This window comes from Dermacentor variabilis, chromosome 10 (assembly GCF_050947875.1).
Source record: "Dermacentor variabilis isolate Ectoservices chromosome 10, ASM5094787v1, whole genome shotgun sequence".
NCBI classification, from domain to species: domain Eukaryota; kingdom Metazoa; phylum Arthropoda; class Arachnida; order Ixodida; family Ixodidae; genus Dermacentor; species Dermacentor variabilis.
In genome coordinates this window covers 89981083-90002823 of record NC_134577.1, presented here as the reverse complement: position 1 = coordinate 90002823, position 21741 = coordinate 89981083, and the positions used below count along the sequence as shown (strand labels likewise).

Genomic DNA, 21741 nt, shown 5'->3' with positions numbered 1-21741 from the left:
TCCCCGACTGCTGCTCACACTTACCGGCAACTGCAGCTTATGCAACCGTCATGTTTACCTGGAAGCGCTGGCCATGAACGCTATGCACGAAGGTGAGCTTTCTGGTGGAAACGCAGCCCCTTGCGTGGGCTGATCTGTCATTGTTTTGCACTTATAGTATTTCTGTCGCGGAAAATTTAACGCAAAGGGCATGCACTGTCGGTGCTTCATTTCATGACATTTGTTTCTGGGCTGGAATTCCTAAAATTGCGATGAGTAACCTTTTAAAGAATGTCAAAGTATGAGCAACTTTGGTGGTAAAAGAAGGACTTTAGTGCCATATAGAAGATATACGGTAATTGTCACTCACTGGACGCCTGGCGCCAACACCAGAATTTCTGTGGCCCTTAACGCGTTTATAGACAGCTACGCAAAGTAAGGATAGTAGTTCTGTCGGCTGTATAAACTTGTAAACATTCATTGACTAACTAAATTAAGCATGGTGTGAGTGTGCACAGGCAACTGTGAACACATCACACTTGATGAGTGCGGACAGTCGCTGTCAAAATGCTGGCGTGAGGCAGCTCGGCAGCAGCAGAGAGCAAAGTGACCTTCGTGCTGTTTGTCGCTTCAACGCAAACTGAGTGGCGAGAGCGCAGCACGCACAAAAGTATGAATCGTCGAAGCGCCTACACTCTGCCCTCAATGCAGATCGCTTTCAAGATATGGTGCACTCGGCTGCAGAGTACGCAGTATAAACTTTGCAGTAAAACACGTTGTGGGGCTAGTTGGTGCATAGCTTTCAATAAGTGAAGCGTCAATAGTGACGGCACACAAGAAGAAATACAGACAGGACAAGGCACTGTCCTGTCTGTATTTCTTCTTGTGTGCCGTCACTATTGGCGCTTGACCTATTAAAAAACTGCCTCCCTTCACACGCTTTCACTTGCACTTGCAGCGTATGGTATGTGGCAACGTTGTTATCGCCCTTTGACTTTATAAGGAACATCACGGCGACACTGATGGCAAAAATGCACCTGGCGTGTCCTTATAATTGCTATTGCAATGGAAAGAATTGCTCACTCCTAATGTGGAAACCTCAGTTTCAGAAAATTTTTGGTATAACGAAAAAAATGTTTGACGTTTTAAGGTTAAGGTTTAACTGTTACAGTTGACTTCAGTTAATTTGACCACAATGGGACTGACAAAATTTATTGAATTATCCGGCAGGTCAAATAAACAAGATGCAAAAGGAAACGTCCAAAACACCACCAATTCATTTGGCAGTATTTGTCCGATTGGAACATGCCCGCTAGTCAAACATGCGCCCACTTTCTGCGCATCCAAAGTAAGCTAACGTAGCGATGACATTAAAGCACCTAAATACAGTGGAAATCTAAGGTGCACCCAATTTTATGGCAAGAATGGGCAAGGGTCTAATATGTGTTGCACAAACGGCGGACGTTTTCCAAAAGTCAGCTTCGCCGCAATACATGTTATGCGGTAAAGCATACGAATGTCATGAAGGCGGCTTTGGTTTCGTTTCTGATTGCACCGTGCAGGCAATGCCAGGCCCAATTTTGTTTTAAAAAAAAGGCATGTGTTAGAATCTGGTAAATGGCGTAATCAGACATTGTCGGCAATGGTTATTGCTTGAATATGTACCTAGAACAGGCAGAAAATAAGTGTTTTCGATGGGAGATTTTTCTACGCGTGTTTAACACATTCACTGCCCCATAAGGTCTGGCAAGACAGATGCTACCACTGAAGGGGTTGCTATTGGGGTGGCCATAGGGGTTGGGCGCATACGTGCTGACTGGTCGAGTTTGAATTATCTGGCGAAGGCCAATTTTAGGATTGAAATAATGAAAGCTTGGGCCCAGCACGGGACCATCGGTTGGGATCGATTTAACTGGAGTCAGGTTAACGGAAGTCCAATCTATTCGAAAGTATATGTGAATGGAAACCCCGTGCTCCTTATGAGCATTTTTAAGAGACGTCGCAATTCCAGCATGCAAGTCTAAAGGAGCAAGACCACTCAAATTTGTACCAGTAGGGACATAGCTTCCATTAAGGCTTGAAGAGAACAAAGCTTCTGTATAAAAGTACATATTTTAATAGCTTTAATAAGCCTTGCGCACAAGATTCATTCACTGTATGTCGTGCAATGTAAATCACCGTGAAATTACCTTTTCTCTCTTGGCACTGTGATATGTGCGGTGGCACAGACATTTCAACGATTTCAAGCAGACTCCCGCGTAATGACACAACGTTTCCAAATCTTCATTATTTTGTGCATCAAACGAAGGCCCAAATCCTCAAAAACCCAAGAACAAATACTGAAAAGCATCGCAACACCCTGAGCAATTTACTGTAACACCACTTCACCAAACCAGTTTGGGTTTCGTTTCACAGGATATTCGTGCCCCTTGATGTCACGACAAAGAAAGTATCGTGACATGGGAGCAGAACATCGCCATGTTTTAGAACTCGCAGCTCATTTGGCCGTTCAGGCTACTACATTGATCCACCCAATGGATGGCCGCATAGCTGACAACTGAGCAAGTCAGAGCTGAATGCCTAATAAACGTACACCTATTTGGGAAACGAAATCGGAACTAGTTCGTAGAAGTTGTGTTATGGGAAATTGTTTAGGGCGTTGCAAGGCTTGCCAGCATTTGTTCTTAAGTTTTTTTGAGGATTCGGACATTTATTTGAAGCAAAAAATAATGAAAAGTCGATAATTTCACATCAATATTCTTTCAGTAGTGCGTCGTATCATTTCTTTCATGTGTGGTTCCCTCTTAAGGAAATGGGAATAGCTCAGCTGGTCACCGACTCCAATAGTACATGAGAATGTCGTACAGAATGAGTAGTGGCACTATACGCCGATTCGGGCGTGCCATGCATATTTTGCACCAGCTTTATCTACTAGGCAAGTGAAGCCAGCTAAGGAAAAAAAAATTATTGTGAAGTTGCAAGCGTTCGCTTACAGTTGCTGTCCTACCACCTCATGAAATCATGTTGTCAGAGTGAACCAAGTGACCTCTTTTCTAACGCCTTAAAAGGACTTTTTTTTTTTAAATATGTACCGTAATGACTCATTGTTATGACGAGATATGCTTCAGCCACACGATTGGAACACAGAAATACGACTGCAAGTAGTAGCTTGGAAAATCTAATTCAATAAATAAAGTGATGAGAGAACGTCTACCGCCATTTACTTTGTGCATGCAAGTCATTCAGGAAGTGTCAAAATGCCTATGACAAACTGGCTCGCCATTACTCAAAAAGTGGCGGTCGCTCGTGATGAGCCGACATCAAGATCCCTAAGAGTCTTATGCATTCGCTCTAAATTTCTCAGCAGCTCTTCTCTAGTCACAAGATAAATGTATAATACTTGCAGACAGCCATTTCTGGTAATAGAAACGAAGCTGTGCAGCCAAGATTGTGTACCTGCGTTACTGCGCTGAGTAGTTCGGGCGAGTATGGCACCACTGTCAGTTTCTTAGACTTGACATAGCTTGTTTACGTTTACGAATGCAGCCACAATTAAATAAATTTCAACGCACACCATCTGCTTCATTCGTTTTCGACAGCCATTAGTTGCTTAAGTTTGTATTATTAAAGTCGATGAATCAGTCCGTGACAGTCACCAAAAGATATGAATGCCATATTATTTTCCTTGGAGAAACCTTAAATTCGTGAGCAAACACTAGGAGAGCACCAGAATGAAGACCAAACTTAGATCTGCGCAAAAATATAAATTAGTTTATTTGGCGACAGTTGATGGCGTCGGTAGGGTCGGGAACGTGTCACTGCGCACGCAGTGTGGCCACATATATGGTACGAGTTTCTGAAACATAAACAGTTGGCAGTTTTAGACTTGGTGTCATGTGCATGTGCACATACTTCAGTCTGGTCGTTTCATAGTTTTTGCATGCAAATTCAAGCATGTTTAACCAGCTAGCCAAAAATCAGAAGAACACAATATAAAATAGCACAAGATGTCCGCACTGAGTGGTAAATGTTATGCCTTTTCAAATGATACGTGCTATGGTAAACAGAGCGATTTCTATATCCGTCGTTAGAAAGCACTAACGACATTGTGGGTTCCACGAATGTGCTTTGGCTCTGTAGCCATGCCTTCACGTCCAGATAAACAGTTGTCCACATGTACAGTACAGAGACATTTTATTCTGGAAGCAACTAAAATTGATAAATGATGTGTGACACATGTGTGCGACGCTGGTTGGAAAATAGATGAGTAAGCAAAGAGACGCGGTTTTAATGTACACTCACATTTAGAGCTTGTATATAACGTCCGTTAGAGATATGAAGGGGATGGGGATGGGTGCCTACGAGTCTAGTTTCAATAACGCATCCCTCTGGAGACGCAACACTTCGGCCAGCTTGGGGGGCAGCTGGCTGATTTGGGCATCGAGGTCGCGAAAGGCTTTTTCGCGGTAGGCTGCATAGTGGCCTGGGAGATTCAGCTCCCTGTAGACTGCCTTCACTGCTGCCTCATCAGCACCGCCAGGGGTACCACGTCCCACGTGCGCCTGCAACAACATAGCACTGGTATTACTTTTGCAGAAAACGATTTTCTATAACGCTGCTTCTCATTTTTGTTTTTTCTTATCGGCAATATCAGGTTGTTATTGTTTTGAGTCGTTAGTCAACACTTTTGTATGTATGATGTATCATCTAGCAAGCTGGCGATTGTGACTTACACTTAGCGTTTTGCATTGGTTCGTGTCTCCTTGTCTGAAGTCTTTAGTAATTTTAATAAAGGCACAACACTTCCTTCTTGCTTTGTAGTGCTCCCATTTGTCATGTACGTTGCACGTCTTGCTGAGGTGGCAAATCCTGTACACTGAACATTTCACGGCATTTCACGGATTCAGGATCATGAAAAGCGTACAGCTGCAGAACGGATCAAGAATTTTCAATGCTTAGGCGAGATTTATTAAGTTTACTGAATGTGGACTCCACGTGAGAGCGCTCTACAGGAATGTCAGATATGAGGACATCAACTATTTCATGTCTAGCGTACTTGGAAAGCACCTATCCAAGTCACCTGAAAGATATGCCTGATAACAGACTGTGAAAAACCACAGAAGAAGTAAATCCACAACAGGCGACATACTGAGGCAGTGAGCAAACAACCAGTCGTCTACATTCCAACTTGTTTTACTAAAACACTTTACACGTCGTATTATTCAAATCTGCACCAAAGGTGTAATCAGAAGTATTTAAAGATGTTGCAACCCATTTTAAATATGATTGTTTTCATCAGTGTTTTGCTGTTGATGCACTATCTTGGTGTGCATGATTCTGCCTGAAAGGGATATTGTCATATTGTCACATCGCAACGGTGAGGAATCACACCATGGTACAACAGCAAGTCGCAAAACTAACTTTTTATTGGGGAAACTTGTGCCCACGAAACAAGTCACAGCTGGGCAGAACGACAGTGACAAACACATGCATCTTCATCGAAAATCTGATCAGTGGGTCAAGCGTGTCAACTATTTATACAATCCACGCCTGTTGCAACGGATCGGCATACAACATACATTTGTACATAACAGGCCATTCTTGTCGCTCAGTTTGGTCTACCTGTATTACCCATGCAATGGACCTGGCTATAACAGACTATCGGCTACAACAGACAAATCTTAGGACACATCTTGTATGGGTGGTGCAAATGCAACGTACTTTGCTGCGGCTATTTGGGCAAATATTTTCAGTCACTTGAGAAACGTGCGAAAATGCATTTTTTCTTATAGAACAAAGGCACTAGCAGAAATCCGCCTGCAACGGCGTGTCCCGTGCGACAGCGTGCCCAACGAAACGTCCTGCCGGCTAACAAGGAGTCTTTCGGCTTGACCACGCAGGCAGATCAATGTCGCCGAAGTGCCAAAAGTGCCGCTAGGCTTGATCTGCTAAGCAATGCTGTAGCATACAGAGCTTCAAAAACAGCCACCCATGATCGCAAAATCCATCATTTTGAGAATGCTTCATTCCTCATCGCATCAATCTACGCAAAAAATAAAAGAAGACACAGTGCTTTTCATGGCGTTCAGACTGTAAAGTAAGTGATGTGACTTAGTCATCCAGCATGCAGGGCAGCGGAAGCCGGATGCGGGCTACGAGTTGAACTTGCCTCCACCGCAGCTCTCGTTCATGCTGCAGGTTTGACGGTAGTCACCGTTTGTCGCGAAAGGTAAAATTAGGACCAGTTCATTCTACCGACCACCGACCAATGTTTTGTGTGAAAAACGAACTGTAGCTAATGCTTGTGTCACCGCGGCGGCGGCATGGCAAGGAGCTGACCGGCTGGCTCTCCACCGTCGCGGCAACCATTAATCTTGTCATTGTGTGCATGTTTATATATGCTATGTGCTAGTGCAGGGAAACTGCCATATTTCGGCAACCAGTGTCCGGAAAACGGCGGTCAGCATGTGCCGTGCTGCGTGGTTGTATGATAACAATGTAAACCCATTTATATATTATATTTAGTGTAATTTTGGTGTTTTCATGGTTGTTGTGATCGCCTTCAGTTTAGATGATGGTACATGTGAAGTTCCACCACTTCACAACACATCATCATCATCATCAGCCTGGTTACGCCCACTGCAGGGCAAAGGCCTCTCCCATACTTCTCCAACAACCCTGGTCATGTACTAATTGTGGCCATGTCGTCCCTGCAAACTTCTTAATCCCATCCGCCCACCTAACTTTCTGCCGCCCCCTGTTACGCTTCCCTTCCGTTGGAATCCAGTCCGTAACCCTTAATGACCATCGGTTATCTTCCCTCCTCATTACATGTCCTGCCCATGCCCATTTCTTTTACTTGATTTCAACTGAGATGTCATTAACTGTTCCCTCATCTGTTCTCTCACCCAATCAGTTCCCTCACCCAATCTGCTCTTTTCTTATCCCTTAACGTTACACCCATCATTCTTCTTTCCATAGCTCGTTGCGTCGTCCTCAAGTTGAGTAGAACCCTTTTCGTAAGCCTCCAGGTTTCTGCCCCGTAGGTGAGTACTGGTAAGACACAGCTATTATACACTTTTCTCTTCAGGGATAATGGCACCCTGCTGTTCATTATCTGAGAATGCCTGCCAAATGCACCCCAGCCCATTCTTATTCTTCTGATTATTTCCGTCTCATGATCCGGGTCCACCGTCACTACCTGCCCTAAGTAGATGTATTCCCTTACCACTTCCAGTGCCTCGCTGCCTATTGTAAATTGCTGTTCTCTTCCGAGACTGTTAAGCATTACTTTAGTTTTCTGCAGATTAATTTTTAGACCCACTCTTCTGCTTTGCCTCTCCAGGTCAGTGAGCAAGCATTGCAATTGGTCCCCTGAGTTACTAAGCAAGGCAATATCATCAGCAAATCGTAAGTTACTAAGGTATTCTCCATTAACTTTTATCCCCAATTCTTCCCAATCCAGGTCTCTGAATACCTCCTGTAAACAAGCTGTGAATAGCATTGGAAAGATCTCCCTGCCTGACGCCTTTCTTTATTGGGATTTCGTTGTTTTATTTATGGAGGACTATGGCGGCTCTGGAGCCACTATAGATATCTTTCAGTATTTTTACATACGGCTCGTCTACACCCAGATTCCGTAATGCCTCCATGACTGCTGAGGTTTCGACAGAATCAAACGCTTTCTCGTAATCAATGAAAACTATATATAAGGGTTGGTTATATTCCGCACATTTCTCTATCACCTGATTGATAGTGTGAATATGGTCTATTGTTGAGTAGCCTTCACAGGATCTTGCCTGGTCCTTTGCTTGACAGAAGTCTAAGGTGTTCCTGATTCTATTTGCGATTACGTTAGTAAATAGTTTGTAGGCAACTGACAGTAAGCTGATCGGTCTATAATTTTTCAAGTCTTTGGCATCCCTTTCCTTATGGATTAGGATTATGTTAGCGTTCTTCCAAGATTCCGGTAGGCTCGAGGTCATGAGGCATTGCGTATACAGGGTGGCCAGTTTCTCTAGAACAATGTGCCCACCATCCTTCAACAAATCTGCTGTTATCTGATCCTCCCCAGCTGCCTTCCCCCTTTGCATATCTCCCAAGGCTTTCTTTACTTCTTACGGCGTTACCTGTGGGATTTCGAATTCCTCTAGACTATTTTCTCTTCCATTTTCATTGTGGGTGCCACTGGTACTGTATAAATCTCTACAGAACTCCTCAGCCACTTGAACTATCTCATCCATATTAGTAATAATATTGCCGGCTTTGTCTCTTAGCACATACATCTGATTCTTGCCAATTCCTAGTTTCTTCTTCACTGCTTTTAGGCTTCCTCCGTTCCTGAGAGCATGTTCATTTCTATCTATATTATACTTCCTTATGTCAGCTGTCTTACGCTTGTTGAATAACTTCGAAAGTTCTGCCAGTTCTATTCTAGCTGTAGGCTTAGAGGCTTTCATACGTTGGCATTTCTTTATCAGATCTTTCGTCTCCTGCGATAGTTTACTGGTATCCTGCCTAACGGAGTTACCACTGACTTCCATTGCACACTCCTTAATGATGCCCACAAGATTGTCATTCATTGCTTCAACACTAAGGTCATCTTCCTGAGTTAAAGCCGAATACCTGTTCTGTAGCTTGATCTGGAATTCCTCTATTTTCCCTCTTACCGCTAACTCATTGATCGGCTTCTTATGTACCAGTTTCTTCCATTCCTTCCTCAGGTCTAGGGTTATTAGAGTTCTTACCATCCCATGGTCACTGCAGCGCATCTTGCTGAGCACGTCCACATCTTGTATGATGCCAGGGTTAGCGCAGAGTATGAAGACCATTTCATTTCTAGTCTCGCCGTTCGGGCTCCTCCACGTCCACTTTCGGCTATCCCGCTTGCGGAAGAAGGTATTCATTATCCGCATATTATTCCGTTCCGCAAACTCTACTAATAACTCTCCCCTGCTATTCCTAGTGCCTATGCCATATTCCCCCCACTGCCTTGTCTCCAGCCTGCTTCTTGCCTACCTTGGCATTAAAGTCGCCCATTAGTATAGTGCATTTTGTTTTCACTCTACGCATCGCCGATTCCACGTCTTCATAGAAGCTTTCGACTTCCTGGTCATCATGACTGGATGTAGGGTCGTAGACTTGTACAACCTTCATTTTGCACCTCTTATTATGTTTCACAAAAAGACCTGCCACCCTCTCGTTAATGCTATAGAATTCCTGTATGTTACCAGCTATATTCTTATTAATCAGGAATCCGACTTCTAGTTCTCGTCTCTCCGCTAAGCCCCGGTAGCACAGGACGTGCCCAGTTTTTAGCACTGTATATGCTTCTTTTGGCCTCCTAACTTCACTGAGCCCTATATCCCATTTACTGCCCTCTAATTCCTCCAATAGCACTGCTAGACTCGCCTCACTAGATAACGTACTAGCGTTAAACGTTGCCAGGTTCATAATCCAATGGTGGCCTCTCCAGAGCCAGGGATTCTTAGCACCCTCTGCTGCGTCGCAGGTCTGACTGCCGCCGTGGTCAATTGCTTCGCAGCTGCTGGGGACTGAGGGCCGGGGTCTGATTGTTGTGTTCATATAGGAGGTTGTGGCCAAGTACTGCACCAGGGTGGCCAATCCTGCTCTGGTGAGGGTGTGCGTTACAGGTTCTGGTCACCGGGATCAGGCCACACTCCAGGCCTGGTTTTTATGCAATTTTATCAATACGCGAATTTTTTTTTTTTTGATCCAGTGGAAAATTGCCGGCACTGGGATTCGAACCACGGACCTCTTGCACGCGAGGCGGGTGTTCTACCTCTACGCCACCGCTGCAGCTTCACAACACGCTGTGACCCTAATTTTGGATAGAACAGACTTCGGATGGAACAAACCTTTCTTGCTGGATTATTACAGTCCGCAGTCAACGAGTGTCGACTGTACACGACTCATAGAAGATTCCAGCATAATTGCTGGTGCTCAGGTGGCCTTCAGAAAGTACAATACTACTCGCATCGCGCACATAGTCTACTATACACGCTTCGGCAACAACACGGACAACACAAAGAATCAACAACATTAGGGAAAGTTTCTATGAATGCAGGCATGTCATGCACTTAGCGATAACTAAGTCATCAGCGGGTGAGAAGCATTCCCCGAAAAAAAGATAAACAATGATAAATCATTTATTTGCGTCAATGTGTCTTTTATAGAAAATGTTGCTTTCTAGTTCTGTTGTATCTTCAAGTTACGTGAAACATCATCTCAAATTCATTCTAATGTATGGTACCTTCTCACGACATCTTGGTGCCTACAGTCGCTGTTTTTCACTAGAAATAAAATAGCAAACCTATTTGCATACCCGTATGGTTTCGGCCTGCTGCGGCGACGCCACTTGAAGAGCAGTAACCAGAAGCCAGGAGTACTTGCGGTCCACTATGTCAGTGCCCACTTTGCCAATGTCCTCGACCGAGCCGAAGCAGTCTATGTAGTCATCGCGCACCTGGAATATGCGGCCGAGGGCCAGCGCTGCTTCCTGTGCCTGCTCATGTAATGAGCTGTCCTCGATGCCTGCCTGCAAGGTGCCCAGTGGTTACGAGAAAGCGCAACCCATGTTCCTGGCCAAAGTGTTGCTACATTACTAATCTAACCTCGTTACAGCAAAGTCGCAAGCAGCGTGACAATACCTTCATTATAGTATCTTACATTATTTATAAGCTTATGTGCTGATATTGATGAAAAGGTGTTATATGGTGTATGAGAGAAACACAACCATTATGCCTTTGACAGGCCAGTAAAGCATTTGTCGAAATTTGATTGCCTCCAGGTGGCCTGACGTGCCGATAAGTTACATGTGAGTGGCAGTAAAATATAAATATATTTTGCACCGCCATCAATATGCAAAAATACGATCAATGTGATCACACAGGATCAGCACACGTTGGTTTGCCAACTGCAGGCCAGCTAAGCCAAGTCGTTGGCCAAAGCACACATGCATCCCTAGTGCACCATTTCAAGTTGTTCATGCGAAGTGGTGCTTTCACTACTAGAACATATGTTTCAGCTGTGAGTGAACAAACATTTCACTTTGCTGTAACCAATACAGTATTATATCTCGCACTGTGGTTTCATTATAGCGGTAGAAGCCACAGTCAATCAAATATTAAAATTACGTCATTTACCATATAAGAAGCCAACAAACAAAGGCACCAAGGACAACGTAGGGGAAATTACTTGTACTTACTAATTAATTAAAGAAATGATAAGTTAATGGAAATGAAAGTGGATGAAAGAACAACTAGCCACAGGTGGGATACAAACCCGCATCTTCGCATTACGTGTCTGATGCTCTTACCAAATGAGCTAGCGTAGCACCGTTTTCTCCTCCACTTACTGAGGTATTTATGTTTTACTACTAGAACTAACCCTGAGAGTGTTATCATGTGCCACCACTCACCACTCTTCTACCAGATAATGTGTTGGACATGTGTTAGATATATCAAAGTTCACTATAGTTTAAAAACAAGCGGAACCCCTGTGGCTCGGTGCTACTAGTGCGCAGTAGTGACTAGAGAGCGAGAGAGAGAGAAATATCCGCGGCGAGGCACTGGTTATGACGTTATGTGCCTCCTCGGAGCACCGCCACGGCGAAATCGCAAGTTCATGACCAGTAAAGCTTTAGCTTTAGAACAAAGCAGTCAGAGACAGGTTGGCAACTGTCTCTGGAAGGGGTGAGACACTCGTCTGCTTCATCGGAAAGGGAATAGGAAGGGTACAGCAAACGAAGAGACAAGTGGCATGTTTGCAAACAAAAGGGTTTGGCACAGACAGACAGAATAGACAGCTATGCTGACACTCTGGTTCTTCAGTGCTCACAGTTCTGAACAGCAAGCCTCAACAACATTAGACTACCCAACAGGTGGAGTCACGCTGGCATGACATTTTGCACACCATGAAGCACAGCAGCAAAAATTACTGGAGACACCAAGCTGCTGCTTTGCTTGCTAATCCAGCCTGTCCTACGTCTCCACATTTGCAAAGAGATCACATGAGTAAAACGGTGAAATGTGTCTGCCACTGCCTGTCAGTGTCTGACAAAAATAATGGCACATTTGGATGGTCGCTTTCGAGCACTCTGGCGGTATGCTTTACATTTGGCTGGTTCCATCAGAGCAGCTTGCTCCATCTCGAAGCGCTCGGAGGAGAGTTCATATTTGATGTGGAAGCATGACCGGTATCTGGCAGAGTTCTGGTCACATGGCTGATGCAATTTCAATTGTTGGCACATTGTGTGGGCAGCAGCTGGTGCGTGCCTTGTTGACTCGCCATGTTCATTTACAACAGTAAAAGCAATGACATGCTTATGCTCCCAGCCTTCAACTGCTTTAGTGAGGAGCTGTACGTTCAGCTCAGGCAAGCCTTATCTGGGTCTGGTCTACAGCACGCTCCAGGTTGCTGCGATCTAGGTCGAAACACGGCCAGACAAACGTACATAAACAAACACTCGGATGACGGGCACCTCACCAGAAGCATTCCAGCACGGATGGGCAGAGCGAAGGAGTAGAAGGCTGTCTTGAATGTGACCGTGGCCCAGTAGAGGTCAATCGTGAACTCGCACTTTCTGTGCGCAGCGGCAGACACCATGTCCATTTCCTGGCCGAGCACGGTGCGGAGGTCACCCTCATGGAAGAGCTCCAGCAACGGAAGGTAGCAGGGCAGTGAACGGACACGCTGCCGTAGCACCCAGCCAAGGGCTTTGTCGAGGAAGAGGGCGTCGTTGATGGCCCGCAGTCCCACGTCAGGGCGCGTGTACCAGCATGGGTGGCTGCGGCGTATTGTTGATCCATCCATGATGTCGTCCAACATGAGGAAGTAGCACTGGAGCTGCATAAGACATGCGTCGACAATAATCAACACCGCACCCTTGTTGCGTTGACACCTGGTCAAAGCCTTATCAAAAACTGAAAAGCCCCTTTCCTTTATTAACAAGGTCATTGGCTTGGTAAGGTAATGAAGCATTATGCAGAAGACAAAGCGAACGAATGTACTACACAACATAAGAGACATGGCATAACACAGAAGGGAAGGCTGTCTTGTTTTAGTTTAGTCCAGCTGTGCAGTTAGCAATGACATACCTCACTCTCGCATATGCTGCTATATCGTATCTAGAATAAATGGGTCCCTGAATCATCTGCTGGCTTGCGGTGCATCACTGCCACTATACTACAATGATGACAAAGGAAGGTCGCAACCAAGAGTGTAAAGGAATAATCATGCGTATTCCTGGCATCGCTCCACCACTCCATTACAATAAAACAGTACTGGCTATTTATGTTGTGTCTGGTCTTCTGTGCCTGTGTATACTTGCGCTGCTTTTAACATGATGCTTTCTTGGCGAAGAGAAGCAGGACCTTTGTGACAAAACACTTACACCTCAGTGCTTGTTCGTCTTATGCGCTATAGCACGCACCAGAGCCACTTCCTCGTGAAGCAATGGTTTCAACATTCACACTTGTTCAACGTCATGGTAGTGCGGTTTGCTAAGGCATTGACTTTCAGGAACAGAGTTCCTAGGTCTGATGATGTGATAGTGCGATTTCTTGTGAGCGTCTAACCATTTTCAAGGGCTGATCCCGAAGTAGATCAGTCTGACACAATGCGAGAACCGCACAATGGTAGGGTGATAAGGGGAGCATTCTTGTATTCTTCCCGCGTGACAGCTAGTGTTCGTGATGCTGTAGTTTCAAGCACTGCACCGCTGGTCGCACATGCTGCGCGATGTTCTGAACTGGTCCTTGAGAAAATGGCACTCGAAGTACCAGTTGCCTCCCGCCTATGGGGTAAGGCACGGTGGTGAAGGGAATGGCACCCACCACACATAGCACAACATAGTGCCACAAGTTAACACCTCCCAAGGCATGCTTAAGACATTCCTGGAGAGCAAATGAGATTGGTTCCTCATAATCCTTGTTAGGCTGTCAGAAGTTCAAGTTATCCACACCTGAGTAAAATGAAGTCTCGGGCAGAATTACGTGTTCTTAAGCGACAATAATGACCTTGGTTATCCTTTGTATCGGGTGATCAATGAGAAGCGCGGATCCTGCGTGGGAATAGCTACCATATATACTCCCATAAGGGGCACACCCCCACTTTGGAGTGCAAAATTTCTGAAAAAAATTCAAAATGTCCCGTTTTGATACCACTAGATGACGCTAGCTGCTTTTCCATTGCTGCCGCCACGCCATTATTTCTTTGTGTGGCGCATCGTATCGGCTGTGTTTGCATTGTTTCCAGTCAGATCAGTGGCATTTCGTTTCTAGAGAAAGAAGCCGCGTTTGGATCAGCAAAGTAAAGTAATAAAAATGTTTATGACATGTCATTTGTGCCTCTCTTTGTTACTCTCTGCTACAGTTGTGGGAACAGTACGAGCCTTTAGTGGGCAGTCATCGGCCTGATTCATGTAAGGGCCTCACCCAGCCAAGATTCTAGAAAAAAAAATATCCACCACTGATTATGACACTCCCTAATGCGAAATTTAATGCAGTGGTATACTGAGGCAAATAATTTGAGAGACATGTAGCAGAGTCGGCGATCGTTGAAAATATGATCTGCAGGTCAAGCGCATCGGCTTTAGTTGACTTCGTTCAACTCGCATCTTTGGTCATGTGAAGTACATTAGACTGATGTTTGAGAGTATATTACATGCCCGACAGATGTTCTCTCTGCTGTACAACACCACATTCTTCAGCTCATGGGAAGCCGGGTTTGAATTGACTGAAATCCTTGTTAGAACTAAGAGACTTCAAAAGGCCTCGAAAATAATGCAGTTCATTCAATATTTCTATATCTGCTTCAATTAACCAGATCATAATCCACTGGAGTCGGAATTTTCGAGAAACTATATACGACTGCACATTAATAATGCCCATGTATTCTATATTTACATTTCACATGCTCTGCGCTCCTTCTTTTGAGCTTTGTGCACACTACGACAAATTAATCGCATTAGGCTGTTGGTGGTCAGTGACACCTTGGTCAGTGACACCAGTGGCCTTGGTCAGGGACACCAACTAACCAAGTCAGAAGAAGCACCCGGGAAAAACTCCATCTCGCCAATTTTGCGGAGGGCAGTGAAAGCTATAAGCTGTGTCAGCCAACCAGAAATACCAACCAATCCTGAGACGACTCCCCCATTGTCCGCTTCTAATCACTCTGCACATGAAGTTGATTGAATGGAAGCATCACGTCACGCAAAGATGAGCTGCACATGTGGGCGAACTCTCCTTTTATCTCTAGCACATGCAACTGGTTCTTGTTACTGATTGGTTGAAACATGCCCCAGCCTTCCTACCACTGCACAGAATTGGCGTGTAAAATCAAAGCCAAATCACCTTATGAGGAAGCTTAAGCTTACGAGCTCGTATTTAAATGCCTGCACAGTAACGGACAAGTGGAATTTCTCGGCAATCACTTCACGGAGTTTGACAAGGTTTGTCACATCTAAAAGAAAATGTTAAAAACCTAATGACTGTAGGAAGCGAATCTTTTATTTAGGATGTTGATCTTTTAATAGAAATTGTTGAAAATCACAAAATTTCAAAAAGTGAAACTATTGGGTTTGCGAATCTGTTACTAGGTACAAAAAGTGAAACTATTGGGTTTGCGAATCTGTTACTAATTAATCAAGGCATCACAATTTAGTAGACAGGAGCTATTAACGCTACATCAAAGTGGACAAAATTGACGCATTATACATCACTCTGAAATATACCAATAATATTTTACAAGGATTTCTGCAACACTGTGGCAAACATTGTGGTAATTTGAGCTAAGCTGTAGATTCACACATTCAACGTCCAGTTTAGAAGTTCTAAGAGATGCAGTTTACAGAACTGCGATATTCAATTTTCGTGCTGAGTTAAGAATTTGTAAACTTCTGCTTAATATATTTTTAAGCTATTTTAGATATTTTTGTTGGAAATTCCACACTCTAAATGATAGTTCTGCTTCCTAGAGTCACTAGAAGGTATCCCTCACACGCAACAAATTTCATTCAAATCGGTCCAGTGATTGTCTCACATAAGCATTTATGCGCTTTATTGGGCTGCTGAGCACAAGGTCGCGGGATCGAATCCCGGCCACGGTGGCCGCATTTCGATGGGGGCTAAATGCGAAAACACCCGTGTGCTTAGATTTAGGTGCACGTTAAAGAACCCCAGGTGGTCAAAATTTCCGGAGTCCTCCACTACGGCGTGCCTCATAATCAGAAAGTGGTTTTGGCACGTAAAACCCCAAATATTATTATTTATGCGCTTTACATGTATTTGAATAAGGAAATGAGATCTGTCCCGAGCTAAAGCTTCCTTTCAAGTTCATGTATAAACTCATTCATGGCCTGCAGAAAACTGACACTTCCAAACGTACCTATAGATCACAGACACGTCTCACGAGAAACTAATACTTGCACACCACTTACGAATACTGTTCTATACTACTGACTGCTATAGATATTCCTTTTTTTTTTTCCTTCACAAAAAGAAAATGGAATGATTGCGACCCGTTCATTGCTAACATCCTTTCGTTTGAAATATTTTGCACATCACCATAAAATAAAAGGTCTGCGACACAATTCTCTTTTCGTTAATGCTCAGAATGCTTATACCTGCCTGCAGTAGTATAATATCTTTTTCTTCATTTCTTGTTAATAAAATTATACATAATACTAACCATTCTTAATGCATACTTACAATGCATTCAGTCAATACTGTCCCACTATGTCTTTCCCATTTCATTTGTGCACTCCCGTTACGATCCCAATTGGGACTGACAGTATGTGTGTACAATATGTATTGTGTACAATATGTACAATTGTAGGAGCTGCATTAAGCGCTTCAGATGTTCGAGTCCGGATGGCTTGCTGCAGCGTTGGAGGCAAAGCTGCCATAGGTGTGTCGCTGTGAGGCAGTAGCGAGAGCTGCCTGGCCACCCACCTCTTCACGAATAAAATCTTTGATATGCTGTGAGAGGATTGAGCTGGTCAGGTCGGTAGAAACCGCAATGCACGAGACGTGCTGAATCAGCATGCTGAATGTTCTGGCGGGCGATGGAACATTGGTGGCAGAGCTCGTCAAAGCTCTGGCAGAGGTTAATGAGGATGGATATGCTAGTCGGGCTTTTGGCCAGCAACATCAGGAATGCGCTATCCTTGATGCCCTTGAGGATGTGCTTGATCTTGTCATCCTCTGGCATGCCGGGATTTACCTGCTTGCATTAATCGAGAACATCCTCAATGTAGCTGGGGGATGCCTCTCCAGGCTGCTATGCGTGCTGGCATGGATGCTGTTTAGGGTGTAGCTTACGCACAGCTGTGCGATCAAACACTTCGGCAAAAAGAGTCTTAAACGCTGACCAGCTTATAAAGTCGGATTCGTGGTTAAGGAACCAAAGTTTGGCTACGTCGGCAAGGTAGAAAGGCACGTGGGTCAGCTTAGATTGGTCGTCCCATTTGTTATGGGCACTTCCACGTTCGTACTATGACAGCCAGTCTCCCACGTCGTGTCTGGCGGTCCCACTGAAAATGGGTGGGTCACGTTTACGAGGGACGCCAGCGCAGATGACAGTGGCAGCCCATGGTGCAGGCAACGAGGTGGCGGGATCAGGAATAGTGCAGGGCGATCTAGTTGGCAGGGTTCGAGTGCGGAGCTCCAGGACGAGGCGAAGGATCTCAGCAGCCTCCACCAAATGCGATGAGGTTTATTGTCGTTCACAACGGTGTGGAACGCTAGGTATGTCAAGGCACTGCAAGGGCTGTCCGTAGCACTAGGCTCACTTGCAATCACGGCATGGTCCTTCGTCTTCCTCTTCAGTTGGCACATACACAGGGGCATGTCTGCTTCATTACAGTATGTATATATGAATGAGTGAATAAATAAATAAATAAATAAATAAATAAATAAATAAATAAATAAATAAATAAATAAATACATAGATGTGTAGTCTTGCAACTTCTCAGGAAGACAAAGCGACAAAAGCGATATGCAGCCCCTGGGAACAGGAAAATCGGCATCCCACACGTTTAGCGTTGTCGTTACTTCCTTATGCCAAGGTCAATGCATTCTGTTTGGCACAGAACCAGGCATATGTGATGCAAGTTATGCCAGAGGTGGACCTTTAATTTTTTCCCCATAACAAATACAGAATAACAAAGCTTGAAGCAGTCATATAAATTTTGTTTGCTCTTTCCAAATCGGGCACCATTTTCTTTATTCATTTTGCACAGCATACAAAAACAAATGCAACTTCTCTTTGTAACACATTTCCACACAGCTTTTTTTACAGTAAAGTGAGATTAAGCAGTCATAGATTTGATTTTACGTGGTGTAATGTTTTTAGAATTGGTAGTACTGAATGTTTGGATTACCTTTGAGGTGCTCTATGAGAAATATTTACATTTCCAAAGAATAATGTATGCCTGAAACCATCGAGTTTCTCACTATAACACCTAGAGGGTAATCTGGCGCCACCGTCTATGGGAATTTCCTAAGGGGGCACCGTGCCGCCATGGGAATGACGGTATATGTGTCTGTGAGGCTCGTGTTGGCTGGTGTTGTAAGAGGCTTCGTCTAAAACGTGGATATGGCTATGCAAATAACGCGTTCTCAAAGTAAAATCTTCATAAATGTTTCAATTCACGCATATTACATCTTTACTCACCCACAATGCATGACCAAGCGAAGAAAAGCAGGAACAGACGAAAAACTGTTTCAAAGCGAGCGGGAACCTTGTCGTCTGTCCTCCAACTTTAGCGGCCTGCTGATACTTTTTACGTAACATATAAGCGTACACGCAATAACAAGTTCTCATAGTTAAACAAAACATGTTTTCGAGTAATAATAAAGCTAAAACAGCTTTTCACATGCTGTTTTAGTAGAAAATGAATCATTGTGACAGACGGAACGGTACTTGCCAAGCGCGTCTTCAAGGTGTCCTGTCTATCCGAGAACGATGCCAATCCGAAGTCACAATATACCAGCATTCCCATGCATACCACAGCGCAGCAGCGCCAGATTTCCCTCTAGGTAATGTAGTGAGAAACTCTATGCCTGAAACACTGTCAAAACGAATAGATGAATGAAACTTTGCAAGCCTTGAAGAACATGGGGGCGCAAACTCATTATGATCTGACATAATTAATTTCAAGAGACTGTGTGCAAAAGTTCAAAACTGACCAATACTAAAAAGCGAGAAAAGTAGTACACTAGAAAATAATGCAAAGGCATGAGAAAACGTGAAAAAACGAAGTGGTATATTTCGGTGCTTCACATCTGTATACGAGACGAGAAGAAGCTACAACTTGTTCGTTAGTTAGCTCATGCCCTCAGCAGGTGAACGTGCAGAACAGGATGAATGAGGAAGTGTCAAACAGGAACATGTGCCATGCTAATTTCCTCATTTGTCTAGTTGATAGATTGTTTTTTGTTTCCAGTGCACAAGAAGGCATGTGGACTGCACAGATGGCTGCAATCAATATACTTTTGAGGCACGGTGATAGAGACAAACGAAAGAGCACATAGGAAGCTGACCACACGGTGACCACAATGTAAAGCCAACCTGAACTGTATACTAGACACTTAACTGATGGTCTAAAAACAGCCCAGACAATTAATGTGACTGATTGCCCCTAGTTTTGATGAGTCTGCTATTTAGTTCGATGCATTATGTAGCATGAATAAAATCTAAACATGCACACTGAAACATGTGACATGTAATTACTAGGTGTCATGACAATAGAGGTGAGATGAGAGGTGTCATCTCTTCTACAACCTCAAGCATGTGCAGACACAATACTTGGCATTGAACCATTACTCATTGCCACTGTTAACACAGGAGCATGTATATACATTGAGAAGAGTTGGCATTTGGTTTCATCTCGTTTCGTTCCAACCTACTGGACGCACTTGTGGTTTTTTAACACTGTCAAGCTACCAAAGACCAATTAGTGTGACAAATGATGGCGTGAAAATGGGGATGGTGGGGGGAGCGCATGAGCATGAAGGTCATAATGCCACAGCCCCATCTGCTGCGCTGCTATCATTGATGGCTATCCGCTTGCACCCAAATGAAGGTAAACCTTGCGCCACCTGAGAGTTGGAGCCCGCATGCATTTTTCATGTCACTGCTCTGCATGGGACATGTGGCAGCAATGCAACCACCAGGGAATCCCAGCATGGGACAGTTTCACTGTCATGCACTCTGCCTGAATACACTTGGACCCATTTCTTCGAGACGTGCTCGCAAGTTGGCCAGCTGAAACTCGCATGCCTTAAGAGAGTAGCAGCGATGCCTGGCACACAGCATAAGCACTGGCTCCCAGAGAGAGCCTTCACGACCACAAGGCGGCCTCACCAGTTCAACGCACCAGCCAACCAGGCAGGCCAGGTGCAAGTGCGGCGCCGCCTCTTCTGCGAGGAGCTCGTAGGTCTGGACGACGGCCAGCAGTCGGGTGCGCTTGCCCCCCGGCAGGTTGTACTCGAGCGCGCCGCCGAGGGCCTTCATCGCCTCGGCGAGGGCCGGCTCGCCGAAGTCCATGCCCAGCACAATGCTCATGAGATCGTCCTGGGCCTCGCGCACCAGCAGGTCGTTCGCCGAAGCGACCCGAGGCAGACGTCGCCGTTCGCTTGTCATGCTCTCCGCCCTGCGTTTGCCAGCAACACGTACGGTGAAGCAGTACGCGGGGGGACCTATCTTTTTTTTTTTTTTTTCTGTGTACAGGGCGCGCTTTCAGGAACAAGGAAGTTTTCCTCGCAGACGTGTCTTTGCGAGTGTTTCGTTCGTTTGCACGACTTCGGCTCGCAAGGCTGGTGCGGGGAGACTATGCGTGCCCCGGCAGAAAAGCCACAGAATTGGTCTAGGGAGAGAGTGTACCGGCGCTCCTCTGTGCAAACGTACAGTGGACTCAGCAGAAAGAACATCCTTTCATGTGTGTGTTCTAGACACAAGTACGTGGGGTCAGGTTTGTCGCTTGCTTTTTGCAGGCACACGCCTGCCCGGAGAGGAGGAAAACGACGATTACAGAGATGAATAGACCGCAGTCAAACGCCTAGATGAATTATTCACAGGGCGCAGGTCGCGAGACCGTCGAACGTCGCTGTCGGGTAGGGAAAGTTCCGAGCACTTGACATTATGCAAATGCGTCGCGAATGAGGTTTTTTATCAGCGAACAATAGATTCAGTTCATACCTGACACATGCAGTAGATGACATATGGAAAGCAGCTGACACAACTGCGGGGGATGGGCCCGTTGCGCTGCTGCTTCCGATCGCAGACGGCAGCTGGGCGCGAAGTCGGTGGGCGGTCAACCTCTTGCTCGCAGGCAAGCCCCAGCGTGACGCCCATCCCCGCAGCGCAATTGCGGCCAGATTCGGCATGTCCTCAGTCCCGAACGGTCGCTACCGCATACGAGGATGTTGATGGCCCCTGGGAATGTGCGCCGACTGAAGGGTGATGACCCGAACCGGGCAACGGCTATCAGAATTAAATGATACTACGCTACACTTAACCAGCATTAACCTCCTAGTCCACACCTAAAGTCAAACCTACCGCCGTCTGCTCTAAACCGTGGTCAGATCGGCGATCATCCCAACGTCAACAACGTAATGGTCACAACGATGTACGATGTGCTCAATACCGCAAGCCAAAAGTAGCTCGCGGGACAAGGCGACTTGTCGGCATCATCATCACAATATAGACGCGGTTGTCATGCCAACTATCCGCTCGACC

General features: G+C 45.2%; 1 protein-coding gene across 4 annotated transcripts; it reads right to left on the bottom strand.

Moving 5' to 3' along the window:
• Positions 1 to 3728: 3728 nt before the first annotated feature.
• Positions 3729 to 21661, bottom strand: Fpps (Farnesyl pyrophosphate synthase). 4 transcript variants are annotated; one of them, XR_012823435.1, is made up of 7 exons: positions 21562 to 21661; positions 21202 to 21438; positions 20368 to 20656; positions 12487 to 12846; positions 10325 to 10537; positions 4282 to 4541; positions 3729 to 3835 (listed from the first exon to the last, which is right to left on the bottom strand). XR_012823435.1 is itself a non-coding variant. In XM_075673152.1 (5 exons), exons 1-5 carry the CDS (start codon positions 21387 to 21389, stop codon positions 4338 to 4340), a joined length of 1254 nt encoding a protein of 417 aa, XP_075529267.1. In that variant the 5' UTR covers positions 21390 to 21614; the 3' UTR covers positions 4157 to 4337. The 4 variants fall into 4 exon arrangements, 1 of the variants encoding a protein (XP_075529267.1); XR_012823436.1 differs by lacking the exon at positions 21202 to 21438 and having other exon boundaries at positions 21562 to 21643; XR_012823434.1 differs by having other exon boundaries at positions 21202 to 21614.
• Positions 21662 to 21741: the final 80 nt, after the last annotated feature.

Excerpts from the sequence above, each read along its gene's own strand:
- Fpps (XM_075673152.1), bottom strand. The coding sequence starts at position 21,389 with ATGCCGAATCTGGCCGCAATTGCGCTGCGGGGATGGGCGTCACGCTGG. Across the intron at positions 20,657-21,201 it reads TCATCTACTGCATGTGTCAG|GGCGGAGAGCATGACAAGCG; the intron begins GTATGAACTGAA and ends TGGCAAACGCAG. Across the intron at positions 10,538-12,486 it reads TCCGTGCTGGAATGCTTCTG|GCAGGCATCGAGGACAGCTC; the intron begins GTGAGGTGCCCG and ends GGCACCTTGCAG.